The 25,223-nt window shown below is 39.4% G+C and overlaps 1 protein-coding gene across 3 annotated transcripts in view; it reads left to right on the top strand.

The window, feature by feature from the left end:
• Positions 1 to 248: 248 nt before the first annotated feature.
• LOC149168117 (uncharacterized) overlaps positions 249 to 25,223 on the top strand; it is a 42,700-nt gene continuing 17,725 nt past the window's right edge. The window contains exons 1-2 of one of the 3 annotated variants that reach the window (XM_089426889.1): positions 249 to 502; positions 642 to 785. In XM_089426889.1, the coding sequence (XP_089283015.1) occupies positions 341 to 502; positions 642 to 785 (306 nt within the window). In that variant the 5' untranslated portion in view covers positions 249 to 340. Of the gene's footprint in view, positions 503 to 633; positions 786 to 25,223 lie in introns of all 3 variants that reach the window. The other 2 variants (XM_089426888.1, XR_016259317.1) reach the window with 2 other exon arrangements.

Raw genomic sequence — 25,223 nt, 5'->3', positions numbered from 1 at the left:
ATATTTTAGAATCCCAAAAAGTTAAATAAATTCAAACCATTTATCGTTAATTTCACAATGTTTCATCCGACTTTAGAATATTCCTAAAACATACCCAATATTCTTAATAATTAAAATGGTTTCGAAAGTGTGCAACCTATGTATACTCATTAGCGACGGTAACGACGTGGGTTTGAAGCAGCCTCAAATTTAATATGGTCTATGTCAATTAGGTTTTATTATCCATGCCATTTTGACCGCTTGTGATACGTGCCCATTTTGAATTGTTGCTGCTGACCTAGTCCTAAAAAATCCCAAAGAACTGCTAAAGCCAGAGTTACCAAAACTCCTTCACAGTGACATGTACAGTCTAGACTGCTCAGGCCATCCTTATCAATGTCTCTGCTTCGTTTCCAAGTCAAAGATAGGAGGGGCAGAATGGAATCTCTTGGATCAGAATCGATTCAATTTCGTCATTCGATGGCCAATATTGCAGAGTCAAATTCTTAGCTTTTTTAGAATGGTAACATATTAACAGATAATTTTGGAATGTAATTGTCATTGCATCCCTCTATTGGCTTTACTTGAGAATTCCCGAAGATACATTTCCCAAGGATTTTTATTTCTCAATTTTTTTTCTGAAATTTAACACAGAATATCAGGTAAAGATGCAGGGGGCATCAAGTAGTAGCCCAAATATCATAAGGCTGAAGCCGAGACCAACTCCTAGCGCTCCAGATATACGCGAAAGACGTCGCAGACTCTCAGAGCTCAACCGCTTGGACTTTCAGATCAGGATATTGGAGGTAAGTATTCGGCTTCCTATGTTGCTTGCTTATAAATTCATATTTCCTATGATTCAATGTGCGATCTCGTGATTTGAACTTGCGATCTATGCATGACATTTGAAATCTACCAAGTTTCTAGACTAAACCGAACGCCTATGCCTCTGAGTCAATTAATTGAGTTTTGTCATAAAACTTAATTAGCTGAGGGAAAGTTGCTATACCCCCACTTCTAATTTGGGTAGGAGGAGTTGCATTTGGTTCAGAGCAAGTTAGAAAGATTTTGATAATTAACTAACATGATTCTGGCTATGTCATAAGGTTAGTAGAATTTTAATTTTGAAGTTTGAAATTGGGCAAATCTAAAAAAAAATTCAATTTCTGCTAATTTCATAAAATTTCATAGTTATCGATTAAATTTATAATCTCCCCATCTAAATTTGTAATCTATCTTTGCAATGTCCAAATCTATGATAGCATTTTTTATATTTATTAATATTAATATCTTATTATTATTTTAAAAATATTTCATTTATATATATATATAACAAGTCTAATAACTAATGCAAAATTTCATGAAAAAAAAATCTAATCCAAATCAAACCTAATCATTGTTGAACCCTAATTGAACCTGAAACCATGTAACTCAGGTTTCCGGTCCAAAGTCAAGGCTCGAAAACTATTTTACATTATTTTGGAATATGAAACATGAACTTGACTACTGTATTCACTAGTAAAAGAAACCAAGCCACCTGAATTTTTCAATTTGAGGTTTTTTGAGTTTGAAGTAGCATGCTAAGCAACCATTTCTCCAACATCTCATCCTTCAATATATTTGTTTCCATATACCCTTAAATTTCAGAAACTCTTCAGTGAATCAATAATTTCATCTAGTTGAGATTGTGTTTTAACTTTTTACCGGTGAATCCATTAATTTATGGGTTCACAACTCCTAGTGGATTTTTTGTTGTCATAGTTTAGCCACTTAGGTCAGTTCGTTCAACCAATTCACTATTCAAATCACAAATCACCCTCTTGAGAAGGATACAACAAAGCCACTAGAACAACAAAAGCTCACTAGGTGATCTAACCACTAGGCAAGATATTGTTGAACAATAAAATCCCATCAATCTACCTGTGTGCCTTGAAGAGAGGCCACGCTGCACGACTAATCTACCTTATCTGCAATGTTTAACAAAAATAAGCCCATCTACTTCATGGTCTGTAATTCATGTCAATAAATCATATACTGTGGTGTCTTTTGACAAAACATTGTAGATCTGGTTCATGATGGTCGGCAGTTTTCCAATCAATCTATTAATGTTCCATCAAATTATGGCATTTATATGCACAACCCTGGAAGAATTTCAAATTTTGGGCTAGTATGATATCTGTCAATTCTATAAAAACATTACAGTGATTACATTTAGGAAGGTTCATGTAGATTATCTATGTAGCTTATCTTCAAAGTTTGAGATTTGTGATAGAATAAAAGAAAATAGCTTTTGTTATTTAGATAAATTATTCTGTCACAGAAGAGTTGTAAAAATTAGTGTCACCATAGTACCAACTTAAGCCCAAAAAGCAGAAAGTGATTGAAATGAGTTCTAAACGTTTACCTGGAATAACAAACATCACACACTGCACATTCCCACGAACTAATACCCATAAGATGAAGGAAGGAAACTAAATCAAAAAGATTATGAAACCAGAAAGTAAACAACACATACGAAACCAAGTGAATCGATTAGCGCCATGATAAATGTAACAAGGATTCGCACAGCTGAGATTTCTATTACAAGATAATGCATTGAGTTTGGCAAATTTAAGATCCAAATAGATCTGCCCTGTATTGAATTCAGGAAACTCAGGATAGGATGTGTAATTATCCCCCTATAGGATTTCCTTTCATGTGCGCACTAAGTTTTCCATAATTGGAACACTAAGTAATATGAGAAAGCCAGCACAAACATAACTGGGGCTTTGGAGGCTATCATACAATGTATTCATATCTGTGACAGGAATGTAGATGGAAAATTGAAATATGGTTGTAACAAGAGAAACTAGGTACACTTTCCAGCCTGAAGTGAAATAGAGTGTCACAGTCTATGGAAAAACAAAATGACGATTTATTTAAAAAAGAAAAAAAAATTATTAAGAACGGAAAATTGGGTCTGGAGTATCTCTTAAAACTGTTTTTGTTTGGCTAAAAGTTTCAGATTAAAGGCCCAAGACCCAGAGGCTTCTGGAAGAAGTGAAGTCTGCCCCTTAAGAACCACCAACTGAATAGTTTCAGGTGGCAACATTTTCCTTGAATAACAGTGATGAGTCAGCTGTGCATATAACAGCCAATAATAACTGTCTCACTGCTATTTTGACAACTGAGTTGTAATAAATTTTCCTATTACTTCAAAGAAATTAAAAAAACAAATCAAATAAATAAATAAAACAACTAATTCATTTTAAGGATGCATAAAATGGATCTATGATTATTAACATTGGCCATAGTTGTATCTGAGAATTTGGAATGAAATTCAATTAATTCTCTTTACATGCATATTTTATATAAGTTGGATCTATCCTACTTAACATTGACCATGGTTATATCTCAGAAGTGGAACTGAAATTCAAAAACTTTTGCTATTCAATGTGAAATTGGAAATCTGGCTAGCACATCCGGAAAAAAACATAGACAAAATTCAATCACAAACAGATAAAATTTAAATTTAGTGATTCTTTCCGGTTTCAGAAATTCAAAACGGACAAACGAACATAGTCAATAGTTGGGGTGATGGTTCAAGGTCAAAAAGAGTAAAATATTCATAATCTGCATGTTTCGCATTCTTTTCATCAAGCTTGAGAAAACAGTGGGCTTTGAGGCATTTGAGTCATGTTTGAAATCATCTGGCTCAGGTAACGCAGGTCTAAACATTTTGAATGTTCTGTTGTTTCTAACTTTCTAGGTATATAAAACATTCTCTCCATTTTTATGTTTTGTCTGAAACAACCTTGACTGGGCAAAAAGATAGGCTAGTTAGGTTAAGGGTACAAATTTTGTAGGTGTATTATTGCCCTATTACTTTTGAAATCCTCATACATTAAAAAAACTAATAAGCTATGATTTAGGAAAAAATATTTTTTCTCTATTATAGATTTTGAGAATATTTTTATATTTAATCTAAAATTAACATTTCACGTATTTTTTACCAAAAAAATATAACTTAATATTAAATTTAAATTTATAAATTTAAATATAAAAATATTTTAATTAAAAAATAAAAATAAAAAGAAACTATTAATTATCTCGTTAGAACGTTTTTGATGTGTGAAATCTGTTTTATTATAATAATAATTGATATAAAATAAATAATCAAAGTTGATATTGAATGTCAAAGCACAATTTTGATATGAATTTGATAACAAGAATTGTAGAGCGTAAAGACCAGACATAAATAAAGAAACTTCTCCCTTGAGACAGTTCACTCTCTTAGTTGAGGAATCACTCATTCAGTATTAAATGAAGAATATCTTATGCCTTCTTCATATCATTGGGATGAATCAATATGGTATCAAATTGGCTTATTTTGATGGCTCATCCCTGGATTATATCACCTACAAATGAATACGAATGTGAATGTGAGTGTTACCAAGAATTTAGTATTCATAATTCATTGCGATGATGTCATCATCGTTGTGAAGTACAAATATGAAATCAGAATGTAAGGAATATAAAAGAGAAAGTTGACCTGAAAAATATCATGGTACATATTCAAGGAAGAGTGATAATGTGAAGATCCAAACTTGAGGTTACAAAAAGCATAGAAGGCTACCCTATGAAATATTTTATTTTATCTTTTAAAAGCTGTCAATGTGAAGTCTGCATTTTTAATGTTTATTTATTCATATGATTTTTCTGGATGCAAGGTGTCGAGGAGATGTTAGCGGGGAGATGTGAGTGTAAATTGTGTGTAGATGTCTACATAGATTTAGTAAATTAAAATTAATAATGTTAGCTAGGAGATGTGAGTATAAAATTGTGTGCGGATGTCTAAATAGATTTAGTAAAATAAAATTAATGATGTTAGTTAGGAGATGTGAGCATAAATTGTGTTTCGATGTCTAAATAGATTTAGCAAAATAATATATATATATATAATATAATATGCTTTTTAAATAATAAAAAAATTATGTTGAAAAAATTTGAATTCTTGAAAATTAATTTTCTTTTTTTTTAATTTAAAGTTATATATATATATATATATATTGAATTATTTTAATAATCGAAGCTGGTGACAGGCGGGAGGAAAAACCAGGAGGTGATTAATCACAGAGGCGGTCCGCGATGAAAGGACGCACAGGGGGAGCTCCACTCCCTCCTTCAAGCAGGAAGTGGTTAGCAGGGGGAAAAGCCCATGGAAAATGACAAAGAGGCTTCAAAAGAAAAAGAGAGAAACAACGAAGAAGAGCAAGAGGAAACCAAAGCAAGGGAGCATAATGAAGCATTGGAGAATATGGAAGATAGTAGCGAGCAAAGCACTAAAGACAAAGCACAAATGGAACCATGCAAACCCAAAGCGGCGGTAATTCCCAGAATTATTTTAAATGACCCGGCGCTGCAGGCGCACAGGGATCATATGCAAACATATGCAATCATTTGTAAATTCATGGGGCTGTGGCCCACTGAAAAAGCTTTACAAATGTGGATTAAATACCACTAGAAACCAAAAGGCAGCATTGACCTACATCTTGGATCCAAGGGTTTTTTTACCGTAGTTTTTGCTAATATTGAAGACAAAGACAGAGTGTTTGAAGGAGGCCCCTACTTCTTTGCTGCTGCAAGCCTCTATATGAGGTCGTGGATCATGAACTTTGTTCCGGAACGCGAGACTTTCACCTCAGTTCCAGTCTGGGTAAGACTCTACTCCTTACCCCTTGATTACTGGCAAACGAAATCTCTATCAACCATAGGAAACAAGTTAGGGCGGTTTGTCAAAGTTTCTGAGGCCACCAGAAGGGGAAAGTATACCTCCTTCGCAAGAATATGTGTGGAGATGGATCTCTCTGGAGCGTTGCCGGATGAAGTTATTCTGGAAGTGTTTGATGAGGAATGGACACAAACAGTAGATTACGAACACATTCCTTTCAGATGTCGCAAATGTCATGAGCATGGACATCTGGTCAGGGACTGCCCCCTCAATAAGATAGAGGAGAACAGTAAAGCTAACATAATGAAGGATCGAGAAAGCTTCTTCAAGGTGGTACACAAAGGAAAATGGAGCAAAAGCGGACCAAGAACAAGCAAAGCCAAAGAGCAGCATGTTAACCAGAACAGGTTCCAATCCCTCGAAGCAGATGTAGATCCTACGGACACTGATAAAGCAGGAACAAGAAACTCAATGGAGGAGGAGAAAGAAAAAGATAAGGAGCAAACACAGGAGAATGACATTATGAAAGAACTTTTGATGAGTAATGCTGAACAGGCGATGGATCTTGACATGACCCAAAGTGAGACAGAAATGGAGGACCATGATCTCCAGGAAATCCTTGAGAAATAAACCTAGATTTAGAAAGTTTTTTGAATCAAGGAACCAAAGAAAGGCTTGACTCATTACCTGCAGAGGAATTAAACAGAGTTCAACAGCTGTTTTTATGGAGGACCCAAACGAAAGGATTGAATAGACTCAATCACAAAGAAAGACAAGGCAACGAAGGAGTGAAGACAATGAAAAATATGGCAGGACTAGCACCCAGAATCCCTAGAAAGAAGAGGGGTAGGAAAAAGCAGAATGAGCTGTTGATGGAATGTGGAAAGCTAATGATAGATTCAGGTAAGATGAAAGACCTATCCAGTTACTCCTTTACTAATCTTTAATTATGAAGTTCACTTCTTGGAATATCAGAGGTCTAGGTAGTAGAAGAAAACAAAGGTTGCTGAGTAATAGAATGAAACAAGCATCTCCGGATGTGATTTTCATACAGGAGACCAAATGTTCCATTCAGAAGATAAGAGACATGCATAGTAAATGGCTCGATAAATTTGAGTTTCTGGAAGTCAAGGCAGAGAATACAGCAGGAGGTATTCTCACTCTGTGGAATCCACAAAAGATTGACCTAATAGATGTGAAGGCATCGAGAGATTATTTATCTGTAGCTTTTCAACCAGTCGGAGTTAAGGAAACCTATCTGGTTACAAATGTCTATGGCCCACAGGGAATGGAGGCTAAACTAAGGTTGCTTTATTCTCTTAAGACTCTCAGAAACAGACATGCAGGAATTACCTGGATCTTAGGGGGTGACTTCAACATGTTTAGGTCACTCACGGAAAAAAAAGGGGGAACCAGAGTTCTAGGCAAGGACTTCGTGGCTTTTCATACCTTTATTGATGAGATGAAGCTGGTGGACATTGAAATGCACAATGGCATCTTTACATGGAACAATAAAAGAGGAGGAGAGTCTCAAGTAGCCTCCAAATTAGACAGATTCATAATCTCAGAAGAACTTATGCTCAATGACAAGGAAATGGTGGCAGGAGTGCTACCCTATGGGGGTTCGGATCACTGGCCGATACAAATGGAGGTGCAGGGTTTTGGTAAATCCGGGAACAAACCTTTTAGATTTGAAAATATCTGGCTGTCCCACCCAGATTTCATCAGCAATGTAACCAAGTGGTGGGAAGAGGATTTAAATATTCAGGGTTCCAAAATGTTTATCCTTCAGAAAAGATTAAAGCATATCAAGCTACAGCTCAAGAAGTGGAACAAAATGGAATTTGGCAATATCTTTGAAGAGAAAAAAATGATTGAGAGTAAACTGCAGGAACTTAACCAAAGCCTTATTAAAGAAGGCCATGACAAAGCTCGACAGGATCAAGCCACCAGATATCAGCAACAATGGGAGAATTTATGTAGTCAAGAGGAAATTTTTTGGAAACAAAAATCTAGAATCCAGTGGCTAAAAGAAGGAGAATGCAACACCAGATTTTTTCACAAATCTACCACGACTAATTGAGCACATAATAGAATTACTCTGATTAAGGATGAACGGGGAAACAATCTCAATTCTCATGAAGAAATAGAGGCAGTGTTACTTCAGCACTTCAGAAACATAGCTCAAGAAACCTGTTATGACAAAGAACACTATATCCAGAAAATAACCAAGAACATTCCCAGGATAGTCTCTAAAGAGGACAATGTTAACCTTTATAGGCCTGTGACGGAAGAGGAGGTTAGTGGGGTTCTCAAGGAAATGCAGAATGGTAAAGCGCCAGGCCCGGATGGTTTCAATGTCGATTTCTTTAAAGCTTGCTGGAATATTGTCAAACAGGATATTTTGCAGGTAGTGGAAGACTCAAGGAAACACAGAACCATTTTGAAAGCTCTGAATTCCTCCTTCATAGCCCTTATCCCTAAGCAGGAGCAGGCTCAAACCCCTGACAGATTCAGGCCTATAGCTCTTTGCAATGTAATTTACAAGATAATATCAAAGGTGGTAGCAAACAGGCTCAAACCACTCCTACCTGCTTTAGTCTCGGGGGAGCAATCAGGATATGTGGAAGGTAGGCAAATTCTTAATAATATCATCCAGGCACATGAAGTGGTGCACTTGCTAACTAGTAAGAAAAAAGCTGGTATGATCATGCAACTTGATATCGCCAAAGCTTATGATAAACTGAATTGGAACTATATCAGGAAGGTTCTTATCGCTTTTGGGTTTGATCACAATTGGGTAAGATGGATCCTGGCTTTGATCACCTCTTCAAGTTTTTCAATTCTTGTCAATGGTTCTCCCTTGGAGACTTTCACCCCGTCTAGAGGCCTCAGGCAGGGTGATCCCCTTTCCCCCTTTCTCTTCATTCTAATGATGGAAGGTCTAGGCAGAGCCATAAAGGTTGCAAATGATGTTGGTAAGGTCAAGGGTATACAACTCTCTGACAATGGTCAAGCCTTAACCCACCAACAATTTGTCGATGATACCATGCTGCAGGGACTACCCACTGTTAAAGAAGCTCTCGCCTACAAACAAATCCTTAAGGACTTTGCCAAGGCCTCTGGCTTGGAAGTTAATCTTTCCAAATCTAAGATCTTTTTCTTCAATACTCATATTGCTATTCAGAGGAACATTTCCAGAATTTTGGGTTTCCAAAGAGACTCTCTCCCCTCGAAATACCTGGGGGTGCCTTTAACTACTAAACCACTTCATAAAAGTATTTGGGAACCGGTCATCAACAAGTTGTATGACAAAACCAAGAAATGGACTATAATATCTTTAAATTTAGCTGGGAGATTGGTCCTCACAAAGGCTGTGCTTCAATCTATCCCAATCTTTATGCTTTCGGCCATCCCTGCTCCCAAAGGCACTCTGAATCAAATGAGAAATATACAAAGAGACTTCATTTGGGGCAAGGGGGAAGATAAGAAAAAATGGGCCTTAGTTGCCTGGGACAAAATTTGCAAACCCAAAAACCATGGGGGTCTTGGATTAGATGATCCCGAGATTCTTGGTAAGGTTCTAGGGGCCAAACTTTGGTGGAGATGGATAAAGGAACCAGAAGCACAATGGGCCATTACTTGGAAAGAAAAATATGCAAGCACTTGGACTGTTAATGAACGTATACAGATGGATGGGAATATAAGAGGATCACATATTTGTAACAAAGATTGGGATAATAGAAGAATGATTCAAGACCATAGCTTCTAGGAAATTAGAGAGGGAGACTTGGCCTTATTCTGGGAGGACAGATGGCAACAGGAACCCATTCTCTTACAGGAGGACTTGAAGGACCTCAAAGCAGAGACTGATGCTCAGGAGCTCACCCAAGTAAGGGATTTTTGGGATCTAACCAACAGTGCAGGGAAGTGGAGAAATTGGCGAAATTTAAACATCAGAGAGGACAAGCATCTTTCAACCAAAACTGAAAGACTGATGACAATGTTGGGGCAAAGGAAAATCCTAGTTTCTAGGGGGCAGGACCAACTGAGATGGGGTAGCAACAATGAAGGGAACTTCAATCTTAAAGAAGCTAAACTCATTCTCCTTGAGCTCGATCCCCATGCTCCTATTAGGCTCTGGCAAAACCTTTGGGAGCAGCTGGGCTGGATGAAAATTAAACTCTTTTTGTGGCTGGTTCTTCAAAGGAAAATCCTAACCTGGGATAATATTAGGAAAAGGGGATTCCTAGGGCCTTCTAGATGCTAGCTCTGTGAGGCCCAAGAAGAGACCATCGAACATCTTCTCAACAATTTCTCTTTCACCTCCGGATTATGGGATTCTTTTGCAGCAATCTTCCAACACTCTGACAGAGATTTGGGAAGTCTTTTTAACACCCTCACCAAATGGAGAAAGAACTTTTCGGATAATGAAGTTCTTGGGTCTGCTTGGGCTCTCACTCGAGGTTTCATAATCTGGAATGTTTGGAAAGAAAGGAACAACAGGATATTCTAGAATGTTAAGAACTCGACCCAGAACATCTTTGATAGAATCCTAAAACAGATAAAGGAAACGGTGAGTATCAACATCAGAAATCTTCCTTCGAACCCACCTTCGGCCACTGTCTGGAGGATTCTCTGCAGGCTAGATTTACAGGGACTAGTTCCTCAGGGCTTTGTTAGGAATGGGTCAATGGGGGACCCAGAACTTGATTTCTGGCATCCTCCCCCTAAGGGCTTTCTCAAATTCAACATCGACGGGGCCTCCAAAGGTAATCCGGGCAAGGCAGGCCATGGAGGGGTGTTAAGAGACGATAAGGGAGACATTCTCTGCATATTTTATGGCAACTTAGGAAAAACTACCAACAACATGGCTAAGTTAATGGCCATGGAACAAAGTCTTGAGTTCCTGGTTCAGGAAAATCGGTAAAACACAATCATTGAAGCGGAATCCGAAATCGTCATCAACTCTGTCAGGAAAATAAGTTGGGGCACAAGACCGGAAAAAGCCTCTTCAAACTGGAGACTTATTCAAGTCTTCCAAAGGATTCATAATCATCTACAGAGCCTGAGAACAATCAGATTTGCACAGGTGAGGAGAAAGGCCAACAAGCTAGCGGATTTGCTAGCTAACCAAGGAGTACTCTGCACAGATAACAGGGCAGTGATGAAATGGTTTGATTTTCCTAACAACAAGATAAAAATGGACTGTCAAAATCAAGTTATTGAGGACAATACAACGTTCCTTAAGAGAGAAATGGAGACGGGTATGGTCAACCAGCAGGGGTCGGATCAAAGGCATGCTCACAATGAGTTTTTTTTATTCTGGTTCGGTTAAGATTATCGGGGTTTCCCGGAGATTCATAGTTGTTTTGACAAGGATAAATGTGCTTCGAGGGAAGCCGACAGGTATTCACGGTATTCGCTTCAAGGGAAGCGCTTCGGATCTCGAAGGATTTTCGCGGTATAAGACGGGGAGCAGAGGATTCCTGTTAATTGTGAAACCAGTGTTTCCTTTTCCCGGTCTTTCTTTCCGCAACCGGCGTGGTTTTCCGTTGATCGCGGCTCGCTCCAATGGTAAATGGTTTTTTCTTTTTGGGAGCGATCCCACTCAGGTGATGCCACGTGGCGTTGGGGTCGGGAGGATTACCACCATGATCGCACGCTATCTTCTACGTAAGTTGGCTGTGCGATATCCTGCTCCACCGTCAGATCTTTTTAAGGTGTTTCAACGGTGCAGATTGACCGACTGTCGGCGGGCTGTTTCCTCCTGCGGCTTGGGCCTTTTACCACCTGATGGTTGGGTTATGTCCCACGGTTGATTTTTTTATGTTCGTGCCTTTCTTCCGGTGACGGTGTTCTTCGGGAGTTCTGAGGTTCTCCTCTCGGGCTTCAGAACCCACTTCTTCATTGTCGGGCGGGCTTCTGGCAGTTTCTGATGCTCTTTTAGGGATTATTCTCGATCCCTCTCCTTCTTCTTCCTCCCTTCTTTGGAGGTTCGTTTTTTGTTTTAGATAGGGACGATGTAAAGCGGTTTGTAGTTTTCCTTGTTTCTCAGAGTCTGAGAATGTTGAACTATTCACTGTACTTTATTTGTAATTAATGAATAGAAGGATCGACTCTTACATTAGCAAAAAAAAGAATTATTTTAATAATCACATTGTCATGTATTTTGATGGGGGTGATAAGTGAACATTTAGTGGTTTAGGATGTGAGTGTTAACTTTAACACCATGCAACATTAATGACGAGAAGGCGTGTTATGGACATTTTGTATGGCTCCCAATAGATGAAGGCTCTGGAAATCCTTTAGAGTATAATTGGTCTTGATTTGGGAGTGGAATCCATTTGTAGTGTGTGGGCGATGAACGTTGAGTGCGTAGGGGGAGAAATTCCTTCGGGCGTGAAGGGCGGCTTATCAGTCAAGCCATTCACCGCTCTTGTTCTAAAGCTGGTTAATCTGCGAGTTGGGTGGCAGGATTTTAATGCAACAACAGAGTTGGTGGTATCACGGAGCTTCATTTGGAGCCCTAGGTCTAGTTACATTTATGTAGCTAGCTGGAACTCAGGAAAGAGTGGGTGCCAAGCGGCTTTTGCAGAAGGGTCTCTCTCCCTCCTAATTCCTCGGCGAATCCACCTCGATTTCCCACTAGTAATTTTTCTTGGTAAACCTCTTAATTATCTTAGTGTTTGGTTTGCATTATTGGGCTTTGGCCCAACCATAGGCATTTAAGTGTGTTTGGTGCTCGTTACTCGTAGTGGGAGGATTTCTGTGTATAGTGTTGGTGTTTGGTTTTGTGCTTGGTTCATTCTGGTGAGATTCGACCCTTCGTAGGCTCTTCTGTATGTTGGGTGTTTGGTGTTACCTATGGCCAATGTTCTATAGAATTATGTTGGCAACTTGAGGTGTGGCAGCCACTGGGGCATCGTGCGGTGGTCATGTTTGTAGTCTTGGGTGGGGGCTATAGGTGGCTAGGTCCCATCAACTCTTTACTCTTTTGGTGGATGAAAAGGGGGTGTGCTTGGGTCCGAAGTGGCACAGTGGTCAAGCGACATCTTGGTTGTGCCGGTATTGAGGATGGCCACCTAAAGCGATTTTCAACCAGGAGAAGGCGTGGTGGGAGTCCTTGTCAGCTTGGGGTAAGGTGGCAATTAGGGGTGTAATGTAGCAATAGAGAGGGTGTGCACGCAAAGGAGTTCGTCCACGGGTGGAATGAGCAAGACACCCTGTGGACTAGAGGGATATAGTAGAGGAAGTTGACCAGCAAAAAGTTCAATCGCCAGTTCAAGTTGACCTCCCCCCTCCATTTGGATTGATGGAGGCACAATTGTGACAACTTACTTTGAGGATGGAACAGTTAGTTAAGTCTCGCCATAACTGAAATGAACTGATTGCCTTCATGAATGATTTGCAACACAACTAGTGACATATGCTAGATATATTGGCCTCCCTTTATCGTGGTGATAAGAGAATCTAAGATAGACAACACTAGCTAGAGGGGAGGTTGGCGCATCAAAGGCACATGTACACGAGGCCTTTCATCAACCTTAGCCACATGGGAATGATAGGGAAGCCCTTGGTTCGGGTAATGTTGTTGACTAGCTATGGAGATTTGTGGTTTTTGGGTGTTGGGGCTCTTTTGGATTTTATGGCAAACTTGTATGAAATTCTATAGTTTTCTCTTAATGTTATATTTTTGTTTCTGCTTCCATCTACTAGCTAACAAGTCCAATAGGAATGAGGTCGAGGGCATTTTGCTTGAAAGCTTATCACGATGTACTTTTTTGACTACTTAATAAAAAATGTTGACTTACGAATAATAATAATAATCACATTGTCATGTATATATACTTTAATGAGACAAAACAAAAGTATCTCATAATGCATCTATTATTGTGCGGATATGCTCTCAAACCTAGTATGAGGGAGATGTTGCCAAGTAATGTTACATTTACAAATAATAAAATAATACTAAATAAAAATAATAATAATAATAATAAAAAATCAATGTCGACCATAAATAAACTATTTCAATTTCCATTTTAATTGAACACAACTTTATATAAAAATATAAAGTAATTAAAAATAAAAACTTTCAATTTACTTTTAAGTATGAGACAGATATATATAAAATTTATATAGAGAAAAATAAAGTAATTTAAATTAAAAAAATTCTTATATTTCACTTTTAGTTCAGCTTAAGTTACAAAAACAAATAGTTCAATATTCAAGTTTGAGTAAAAGATTTTAACATCTAATATATATATGGAGAAAGGGTTCTTATTCTATTAATAAATTCTTTTTAAGGCATGATCAAAATTTGTAATTATTTTCATGTTTAATATGTACTTGATATTTAACATTATAAAAAAACATTAATAAAATATATATATAGAGATGTTTTCTATTTCTAAATATGAGGGACATGCATTAACATTTTAACGTGGAGAATGTAAATAATAAATAAAATATTTCAATTGCAGAGTTGAGGCTTCTGTGATCCATAACAAGTTTGGTAGAGATTTTTCAGCCAAAATCACATGATAAACCATTTGTCGACGCGTTTCGAACCAACCAGTGTGGTTCATCATCAGGACAAGTTGAAGAAACAGATCCACCTAAGCATGTTAAATACTCTGTGCAGAGACTCCAACGGCTAAATCGGCCACCGTTGGAGTCTCTGCACAGACTATTTAACATGCTTAGCTGGATCTGTTTCTTCAACTTGTCCTGATGATGAACCACACTGGTTGGTTCGAAACGCGTCGACAAATGGTTTATCATGTGTTTAACATGCTTAGCTGGATTTGTTTCTTCAACTTGTCTTGATGATGAACCACACTGGTTGGTTCGAAACGCGACAAATGGTTTATCATGTAATTTTCGCTGAAAAATCTCTTGCAAAAAAAATATTTCAATGTTAAATATGTATATATTTAAGTGAATAAGTTTTTTTTTTTTTGAATCAGTTATGACCCATATCCATCTAATGACCAAATATTAGATGAATCATCCATAGAAATAAAGATGCCCACCCTAACTACATTTATACTTTGATACTTGATATTTGAAGTTGATACTGATACATGTGCACCACAATATCATGGTGTTGTACGAAATCTACGAGTTCCTGTTGGGCCGTTGAACGCACGTCCTCCGTTCAGTTTTCCAACAACCCCCAACTGCTTTGAGCTTTTCCAATATCTGGGACATCTGGGGACCGACATCTGAGGCCGTGATCAACCAACATCTGTGGCAGCGATCAAGTGGGTTGGGTTCGTGACGGCCATCTGGGTGCAGGCCATTGCCTGGAACAATTGCCTGGAACAAGTACACCTTCTCTAACTATTTGGTGGCGCTTAAATCAATTCTGTACCTAAACCAGGTTCAGTTGAATAACCTCAGCGTCGCCAAGGATGTGGGGAAGGCCTTCGGTCTTGTGGCATGGTTTGCTTCTGAAATTGACAATGACGAGCTCCCTGAGAAACTATTACGAGCAACGTCATGCGGCCAGGATATGCTGATAGGTTGTTGATTGTTTAAAGTTCTGCCACGACAAATTTGAGGTAGGTATGATTGATTCGTTGCGGGAATCACTGTGTAAACTGCTTAGCTTTATGCCCATTCGCCTGCACAGGGATGCCAGAGTTGCGGATCCAAACCCTTCTCGACTTCGCCGGATTCCATTTTCCTCAACATGATCCGCGCGCATGGAAATTAGTCGGACCTTCATGCTGCAATTCCCCTTTTCTTACTCAATCCAATCCAATCAATTTCCAGACAAAATACGCACACTACTTTGTCCATCTTTCCCTCAAGATCTGCCGTGGCTACCTATATATTTATTTCAAACAAGAACTCTTGCTCCTCCACTGCGTCTTCATCTCAGAGATCTGGCAAAGGCTCTGAGAATTCTATGTTGCAATCCAATCCTTAACAACGGCAGCAGCAACAAATAAAAATTGTTGAACAGGGAGTGCTGCTGGCAAATGTTTGACAGAACTCTCTATGATGTTGTTCCTAAAAGCTAGGTTTCCTACTCCCCTATTCTTCTGTTTCAGGTTGCGTTGCTTTCTGCTGCCCCCCGGGATGAATATGCTTATTCATCTCTATGCAGGTATGTTGCAAAGGGCAATTTCATGTCTGTTTACTGCAAAATTTCAAATTCAAAGAAGCGACAAGCCTATTCTAATGCCCCCACCTCATTGAAGAAGTTGTAGTAGTTAGTTACGCTCAGTTGTTATTGCATTGCATGCATATACATACCAAGATTTAATTCTTCTATCTTATGACCACCATAGTTTCCCATTACAGGCTTTGTCAAACGTTACTTTAATCAACTGGAGTAATAACAGTGAGTGGGTTGGGTTGTCCATACCAGCAGGTTCTGTGATATTAAGCAAGAGGGAAAGATACCACTTGGTTTTTTATTCATTTTATAGTGATTGAATTTGAAACTTTCATGAAACAAATAAATTTAAATTGTTTTCCCCTGTTTCTGTCATTTTGCATGATGCCTAGCATTCAATTCACTTGTAAAAGCGAAATCATGTTGTTAGGTCAGTCGTGTAAAAGCCATATTTTCAATTTTATTTACTTACATCATTCTTTTTTACAATTTCTTATAACAAATATAAATGTGGTGTATGGGTTTAATCATATTTTGTATTGATTTTGTTATTTTTTAATGGAATTTATGGTTTTCAAAATTATAATCTTTTTAGTATATATTAAAATATTTATTAATATTTATAACAATATTTCATTATTATAATTAATCAATTAAGTAGTTTTATTAATTTTATTGTATTGATTTTTCATTATTTTTATTTATTTTAATAAATATTAAAGTTGAAATTTAAAAACATAACCATATTTACTATAATTCATAAATTTTTATTATTTCAAATGTAATTGAGTGTATATTTTTATTATGTCAAATGTTATTGAGTGTATGAGTGTATTTTATAGGTGAGTTAATTGTGTTATTTATATAGGGTTAATATAATAATAATGTAATTTAACATTACATTCACCATCACCAAATCCAACTTACTCTAATCTTCATTAGTATGAATGATGGTGTATTGGCATTACATTCACCATCACCAAATCCAACTTACTCTAATCTTCATTAGTATGAATGATGGTGTATTGGCAACATAACTTCACGGAAGACCTTTGTTTGAAAACTTACTCTCAACTTACTCTCAACCTCTTAATTTAAAACATATAAATTGAATCTCAACCTCTTAATTTAAAACATATAAATTGAACATGACAACTTTGATAAGAATGTACTTGTGGCATGATATAGAAATCAACAAAAGAGAATGTATCTCAAGACATCAGACATCTTACATTCACCATCACCAAATCCAACTTACTCTAATCTTCATTAGTATGAATGATGGTGTATTGGCAACATAACTTCACGGAAGACCTTTGTTTGAAAACTTACTCTCAACCTCTTAATTTAAAACATATAAATTGAACATGACAACTTTGATAAGAATGTACTTGTGGCATGATATAGAAATCAACAAAAGAGAATGTATCTCAAGACATCTTGACAAGGCCTGAAAATGTTTGGGGAGGGCATAATGAAAATGTTTGGGGAGGGCATAAAGCTCTCCATTAACGATGTGAAAATATTCAATGAGTAAAGTCTATGAAAATGTTTGAGGATGTATTCAATGATTAAAGTAAATGAAAATGTTTTGGGAGGACATCTAAACATCTAGATGATAAAGTTGAGTTTCCATTAATGTTGTGAAATATTCAATGAGTAAAGTTAGTCAATTATATTTTCATGAGTGATTTTGAAATTACATATGGAAAACCCTTGAGGTGTAGATTAGTTGGTTTCTTTGGGGTTTAGTCTCAGTTAGATTACAGACTCAAACCTTGTGGGGAGGGTTTGAGCATGGAAGTCACTTTGGTTACCTCGACATCACTAGAAATAACGGAATTGTGCTTTTGTGGGGAGGGTTTGAGCATGGAAGCCACTTTGGTTACCTCGAAATCACTAGAAATAACGGAATTGTGCTTTCATGCATTTTTGCAGGCTTCTTGCTTCTTCTCGCAACGCCTCTAGTCATTCCTATGAAGCTTTTCATTAGAGAAAGGTATTCTAGAGACGTGATCTGAATTTAAATAGGAACACAATAAATTACAGATATAACCATAAACACAGAGATGCAGCAGAAATAACACTTCATTTCATTAATAGCAGATACTGAAATATGCTTACAAAAAAAATGGAAATAAGATTGGCTCGGGCGATGGTAGCTTATCTCTGAGAAGAGATGCGTCAGTTACATGCCTCTGAACTCTGTTATAAGGAGACTTGAAGGCCTATTTATTATTGAGAAACAATGAAAAACCCCAAACATCCAAAAACCTAATCCTAGGAGACGAAATGCCAAACTATGGGCCCCTTTGGGCAAATTGGTACATCAATTTATCGGGGTTGTAACTTTGGCATACTATCTCCGTTTGACGCACACGATACCTTGTTAGAAAGATCTATTCGAGGAATATAACTATTAACAATGAATATCAAGTTAAAAACTCACATTCATCAATGGTGATTTTCCAAAAAAACGTCGTTTAGCGCCTCAAACGGCTCCGGAAGTCGTTTAGGGCCTCAAAACGGAACTGCCAAAAATAGTAAATTGTGCTATAATTAAGGAAACTAAAAAATCGAAAGAAACAATGGTGGGGGTCCAAGTGGAATAGGCAAGTGGCCACCAATATCCACCTTGATCATTCCTTCCCCCTTAGGAAGGAATGGTCCCCATTGTGTTGATTTCCTCCATGAGATGAGGAAACATCTAATGAACTTGGTCCCTGGTGAGCCATTTGCCTTGGTGAAGAAGTTTTTTTTTTTTCTAAGTAAAGACTACTGCTATATTAAAGAAAAGAAAATATGTATAGAGGTTTACATCCCGCGAGGAGACCGAAGCCAGTCGTCAAGCTGAAGAAGCTTTAACCGATTCATAAAACACAGTCCATTATAGTTCCTGGACGTCATATAGTCTGGACTCAAACTGACAAAAACTCCATATCTATTGGCAGGACAGAGCCAGTTTACATCATTAACCATTAAACAAAAATAACAAACTGCTGAAGCCTGAGACTTGCAGCAGTGGCCTAACCGAGCCCTAGGACTGAGTTGGACACAAAAAAGGACCCAAAGACACAACACGATTTGCAATACCATGACAGTAAGAAAAGAACAAAATAGAGCACCCGAGAACTAGACTGGCTGGTCGGATGAGGCCTCCGGCTTTCCTTTGTCTGGGCTTGGCGAGTCGAGCCAAATCACCATCTCGTCCTCGTTCTGAATCGGCTCTCCTTGATCTGGCGGAGCACGTGCGCTGAAGACCTCCACCTCCATGTTTGAATTGGGTGGCGGCAGGACCTCTTGCACAGAGGCAGCGTAACCAGAGTTGCCCTGTATCGGAGCACAGGAGCTGAAGACTTCCATCTCCACGTTGGAATTGGGCGGCAGCAGGACCTCTTGCACAGAGGCTTTATAACCGGAAGTTTCCTGTATAGCTTGCTGGGCCGGAGCAGGTTGAATTGGAGCTACCGCGTGTCGACGAGTTCGATACACCAAGCCTTCCATATCACCCAGGAGGATATTGCTGTCTTGGACAATTTCAGCTGCAGGGGAACTAGAATTTGACCGGCCAGGCTCTTCTTCAGAGATGAAGACGGTGAAAGTGACTACCACTTCAAGTCTAACAAGGAGGCTTGGAAATTTGAATCTAAAAGTTTGGTAGGTGCCCTGAGGAAGAAGACATTCCTGCTCCGAATTGGGAGACGAAGGTGGCTCTGCAGCAATTGGCTCAATTGGGTATAGGTCTTCCAGAACCACGCGGGTACCGGACCTTCCTCCACGCCTAGGAACCCCTCGACTGCGCGGCATGGCTTGTAAAAGTAACGCTACCAAACACTCAATAATCTCTTGAAAATTTGCAGACAGAAAGCCCTCTCTCCGTGCACTGAAAGCAACAATGGGTTGGTTCTGCGTCATAACTGGCATTTCAAAATCAATATAATGCGTAACCTGCAATCGCAACACGGGGGAACGGCCTTGGGCTTTTCTCCCCTTTCGCATCGAAGCCTGAGCAGCCATGCTCGGCATCAATGCAGCGTCCCTCCTCCTTTGCCGCAGACCAAGAACATTAACCCGGTGCATTAACTGTCTGAGCTTTGTACAGGCCTCCTTGTACAGACGTCGGCGCTCCTTCCTGCCTCCAGGTGTCATGGCGCATGCCATAGTTATGGGCTAGTAAAGACACCCGCATCCGGGTGCGAGGTTTGAATCTGTGAGATTTCCTGAGAGATGATTGCCCTCAGTGTGTCTAATTGATCTCTGGAAGGAAGGTTGTCTACAGCGCCTTCGAAGTGGTTATCTTTTGCTTCCACTCCAAGGTTGGCTAGTAGATCGGCTAGCTTGTTTCCTTCCCGTCTGATATGCTTGAAAGTTATAGCTTGGTGCATGGATATCCAGTGGTTGATCAACTCAAGCCTCTGGGACATTCTCCAACTGCTGCTTATTTTGTGTACCGGGGAGCCATGCTGAAGCTTTGTGGCCATTCTGATTATTATCTGCGAGTCCCCTTCTACAATGAGGGGGAAGAAATTTTTCCTGTGTGCTATTTTGAGTCCTCGCCATAGACCTTCCAATTCCGCAGAATTGTTAGTATCCCAGCCTATCGAGCCCATGAAGATGCTTAGAGGATGGCCATTGTGATCCCTGTACACGCCTCCATAGCCTGCTTGTCCGGGGTTTCCTTTAGAGGCTCCGTCGAAGTTGAGTTGAATCATGCCTGCCGGAGGAGGATTCCATGAACTTGCTTCCTGTCTGTGCTTGTTAGGAGTTCTATCTTTAGTTGAGTAATGGTTTATACTCATTTGCCAGTTGTCCCATATGGCTTTTTCTTGAGGTAGAGTCGGAAGGTCGTCGGGGTGCCATTCCTTGAGTGAGAGAGTTTCCTTAATGTTATGATGGACAAGATTCCACAGTTTTTCCAGCGTCAGCGTTTGATCTTTGAATATTCTTCGATTGCGCTCTTTCCACAAATTCCACATCAGGAAACCGGGGAGGAGTGTCCATAACTCATTGAGAATGGGACTTTGAAAGGGGGCTTGACTTCCTTTGTCGATGGTTCCTCTGAGGTCGTCTTGCACTCTTCTTTCTTTTTGACAGCGGAATGCTATCTTCTCCCATAATTTCTTTCCCATTGCACAGTTCTGCATTAGATGTATTGCTGTTTCTTCCTCCTGTCGGCACATGTAGCATATGGATGGGCCTGAGAAATTCCTCTTTCTGAGATTGTCCCAAGTTAAAACTCTGTTATGACAGAGAAGCCAAAGAAATGTGGACACTTTCGGCCTTGGTGAAGAAGTTAACCTGCTTTGACAACTTGATATGGTTGGATCCTTTGTTGTCAAGTGTTCTTGATATGTGTGTCCATGATCCGATCAATTGTGGTTTGTTCTATGCAGTATAGGTTTAACTCTGTTGGTGTGAGTTGTTCTGCAATGTCGGATGTGTCCAACAATGGTGGAAAGTAGGGTTGAAGGTGGTCCACATTGAACACTAGGTGTAGACCAAGGAATGGCAGAATACTGAGCTCGAAAGCATTGTCCCCTACTACCTTGGTGATGGTGTATGGCCCATATCGGAGCGGGTGAAGCTTGCAGTGGGGCGAGTGAGGCTCTCCTTCTGCAAATGTAGCCAAACTTTGTTACCCACCTGGAACTTGTGTGGCACCTAATGTTGATCATGTCGCTGCTTGTACTCAGCATTGGCTTTGTCCAATATGTCATGGACTTGTTGGCAGATGTGTTGAATGTGCTTAATGAAGTTGTTTTCCTTGTCAGCTTCGGACTAGACATGAGCTGAATCTTCCCAAGTAGCTACAAATGGTATGGCCACTTCAATGAGAAATAGTTGTTGGAATCCCAAGCCCACCTAAAAAGGGTTGTGGCTAGTTGAGCTGTGGAGAGCCTAGTTATAACTGTGCTGGTCATAGGGGAGGTTCTCATCCCATGTGCGTGGATGCTTTGAGTTGTACATGTGTAGAATGTGTATGATCATCCTATTGACAACCTCTGTTTGGCCATCAGTTTGGGGATGGAAAGTTTTGGACTTAGTGAGCTTAGTGTCCAACATCAACCAGAGACTAGACCAAAATGTACAGAGGAACCTGCTGTCCCAATCTGAGATGATAGACTGTGGGATCCCAAAGTGCACTCACACTCGTTCAATGAAGAGTTTAGCAATGGCTTCTGTTGTGATATTCTTCTTGCAAGCTGTCATAATGGCCATCTTTAAGAATCTGTCGATGACCACAAAAGCATAATCGTTGCCATTCTTAGTAGAAAGAAGGCCTGACATGTAATCCCAAGGTCGACTAGGGGTAGGTAGCAGAGTATAGAGTCCTTACTTCTTGATGGTCAGTTTAGCAATGTCACAGGCAGTGCAGGATCTGATTTACTTCCCAACATCTTGTCGAAGATTCCGCTAATAGAAATACTTTTTCAGTACTGCCATTGTTTTCTCAACCCCAAAATGCCCAGCGACCCGTCTATAGTGCACTTCCCAAATCATCTTGGCACACTTTCTTGAAGGAACACAAAGGCATCCCAGGTGGCATAACAGTGCATCCTAGAGGTGAAAATCTAGAACTTGCTGACCCTCCAAAAGCGTCTGGTATGTGTGGCCGAATTTTGGGTCTCTTTTGTAGTGAAGTGGCCAATCAGAAGTCTCGTGCCCACAAGAGTTGAGCACAATGGTTAATGCCATGATCAATGATCGACTGAGGCAGTGTACATCATTATTGGTTTTCCCTTATTGTACTTGATATTCAAATGGAATTGTTGCAGGTATGTGGACCACTTTTGATGGCGATCATTCTGCAACTTCCCTTACATCTGTACGAACTGCAGGGATCGGTGGTCTATGTGGATGACCGTTTCCTTCCCCAAAATGTAATGTTTTCATTGTCGGCAGGACTGCACAATGGAATACATCTCTTTCTCATAAGTGGGATACTTTCGTACTGTGTCTGAAAGTGTCTCACTGTGATATGCCACTGGATGCCCCTATTCAATAAGGATTTCCCCAATAACATAGTTAGAGGCATCTGTCTTGATCTCAAATGGTTGTTGCAAATCTGGTAATGCGAGCACTAGTGCAGAGCAGAGGCGATGTTTCAACTTTGCCAATGCCTTTTGTTGAGATTCAAACCTAAATAATTTTTCTTTCCCTCCTCCCTTGGGGGCTTGATGCAAGAGCCAAGTGATATGAGAGAACCCCAACACAAACTTGCGGTAAAAATTGGCAAGACCTAGAAAGTTGAGGATCTCTGTCAGAGTGGTTGGGGCTGGCCAATCCTAAATGACTTGGATCTTGGCTGGATCCACATGCACCCCCCATCAAATGTTCCTTCTTTCAAAAGAAAGTTCATTATCTTGGGCACATCATTTCAGGAGAAGGGATTTCAGTTGACCCGAAAAAGGTAAAGGCCATAATCGATTGGCCAGTACCGAAAAATGCTCATGAGGTGCATAGTTTTATGGGGCTAGCATGTTATTATCGTAGGTTTGTGGAAGGGTTTTCAAGGATTGCAAAACCCATCACCACATTACAACGAAAAGGGGTCAGGTATGAATGGACATCTAAATGTGACACTACATTCACTGAACTAAAGAGGTTATTAACTAGTGCAACGATCCTTCGAGTACCGGACATGGAAAAATACTTCACTGTCTACACTGATGCTTCGAAGTAAGGATTGGGAGCCGTATTGATGCAAGAAGGCAGACTAATAGCTTACGCATCTAGAAAATTGAAGAAAAATTAAGAGTTGTATGCTACCCATGACTTAGAGTTAGCAGCAGTGATGTTAGCTTTGAAACTGTGGAGACACTACCTCATTAGGAGAAGATTTGAGTTAAGAATAGATCATCAAAGCCTGAAGCACCTCTTCACTCAAAGGGATTTGAATGCTAGACAAAGGTGGTGGAGTGAATTCATGAGTGAGTATGATTTTGAGATCTCATACATAAAGGGAAAGGAGAATGTGGTGGCTAATGCACTAAGAAGGAGGCCATGAACCTTCTCCATAGTAGCCTTGAGGGTCAATTTAAGGGAACATGTGTTGGAGAAACTCTTTGAAGATAGTTGGTATCTAAAGGTTATATCAACACCCTAGAGTGGGAAGCAGATAGAACCAAAGTTTGAGGTATATGTCCTTGAACCAGATGGACTATTGAGATTTCAAGGGAGAATGTACATACCTGAGGAAGGGGGTATAAGGGGAACCATCCTCGAAGAGTCACATAGAGCACTCTATTGTGCACATCCTAGAGTGAAGAAGATGTGTGCGGACATGAAGAAACTCTTCTTTTGGGCATGCATGAAGCACGACATAGTCCAGTTTGTCGCCAAATGTCTTGAATGTCAACGAGTGAAGGCCGATCATCGCCATCCAGCAGGACTCCTACAACCACATGACATCCCTATGTCTAAATGGGAGGTAATTTCTATGGATTTTGTTGTGGGTTTGCCACTCGGTTCATAGAGGCACAATTCTATATTGGTTTTAGTTGATAAATTGACCAAAAGTGCCCATTTCATCCCAGTGGGAGACACTTACGATGTTATTGATGTGGCACGAGTTTTTATAAGTGAAGTTATTTGACTACATGGGTTACCCACAAAGATCATTTCTGATAGAGACTCGATTTACATCTAGGTTTTGGACAAGTTTGCAGTCAGCACTAGGGACTCAATTGAATCTGAGCACAACATATCATCTAGAAACAGATGAGCAGATTGAAAGTGTAAATCAGGTTATGGAAGACATGTTTAGAATGTACATCATGGATAATCAGACTTAGTGGGAAAGGTACTTACCATTAGTATAGTTTGTTTATAATAACAGTTACCATAGTTCAATCGGGATGCCTCCTTATCAAGCTCTATATGGGAGGCCATGTAGGACACCATTGAGTTGGGAAAAGTTGGAGGACCGAGTAATAGTTGGGCCAGAATTAGTTCAAGAAATGGAGGAACAAATAAGATAGATTCGACAAAGGTTAAAGGAAACACAAGATAGACAAAAGAGTTATGCTAATTCACATAGGACTGATTGAAGTTATGAAGTAGGAGACCAAGTTTTTATTCGTATCCGACCCAACAAAAGCACCATTCGGTTTGGGAAAGGGATGAAGTTGTCACCTCGGTTTATAGGACCTTTTAGGATCAAGGAGAAGATTGGACCAGTTGCCTATCGTCTTGTACTGCCACCCCATTTGCATAAAACTCATGATGTTTTTCATGTATCTATTTTACGACATTATGTTTCTAATGAATCTCACAAACTAGATTGGAGGGAATTGCAAGTCTCAGACATGGGAACCATAATGGTCGAACCATTATGCATATTGGACCGTAGGGTTCGACAGCTCAGATGTCGCATGGTGGATCAGGTTAAGGTCCAGTGGGACA

This window comes from Pinus tabuliformis, chromosome 4_2 (assembly GCF_031772625.1).
Source record: "Pinus tabuliformis cultivar Carrire ecotype Pingquan chromosome 4_2, CPIR1, whole genome shotgun sequence".
Classification (NCBI taxonomy): domain Eukaryota; kingdom Viridiplantae; phylum Streptophyta; class Pinopsida; order Pinales; family Pinaceae; genus Pinus; species Pinus tabuliformis.
Note: the sequence above shows the minus strand (reverse complement) of the source record. Positions and strands in the feature narration are given on the sequence as shown.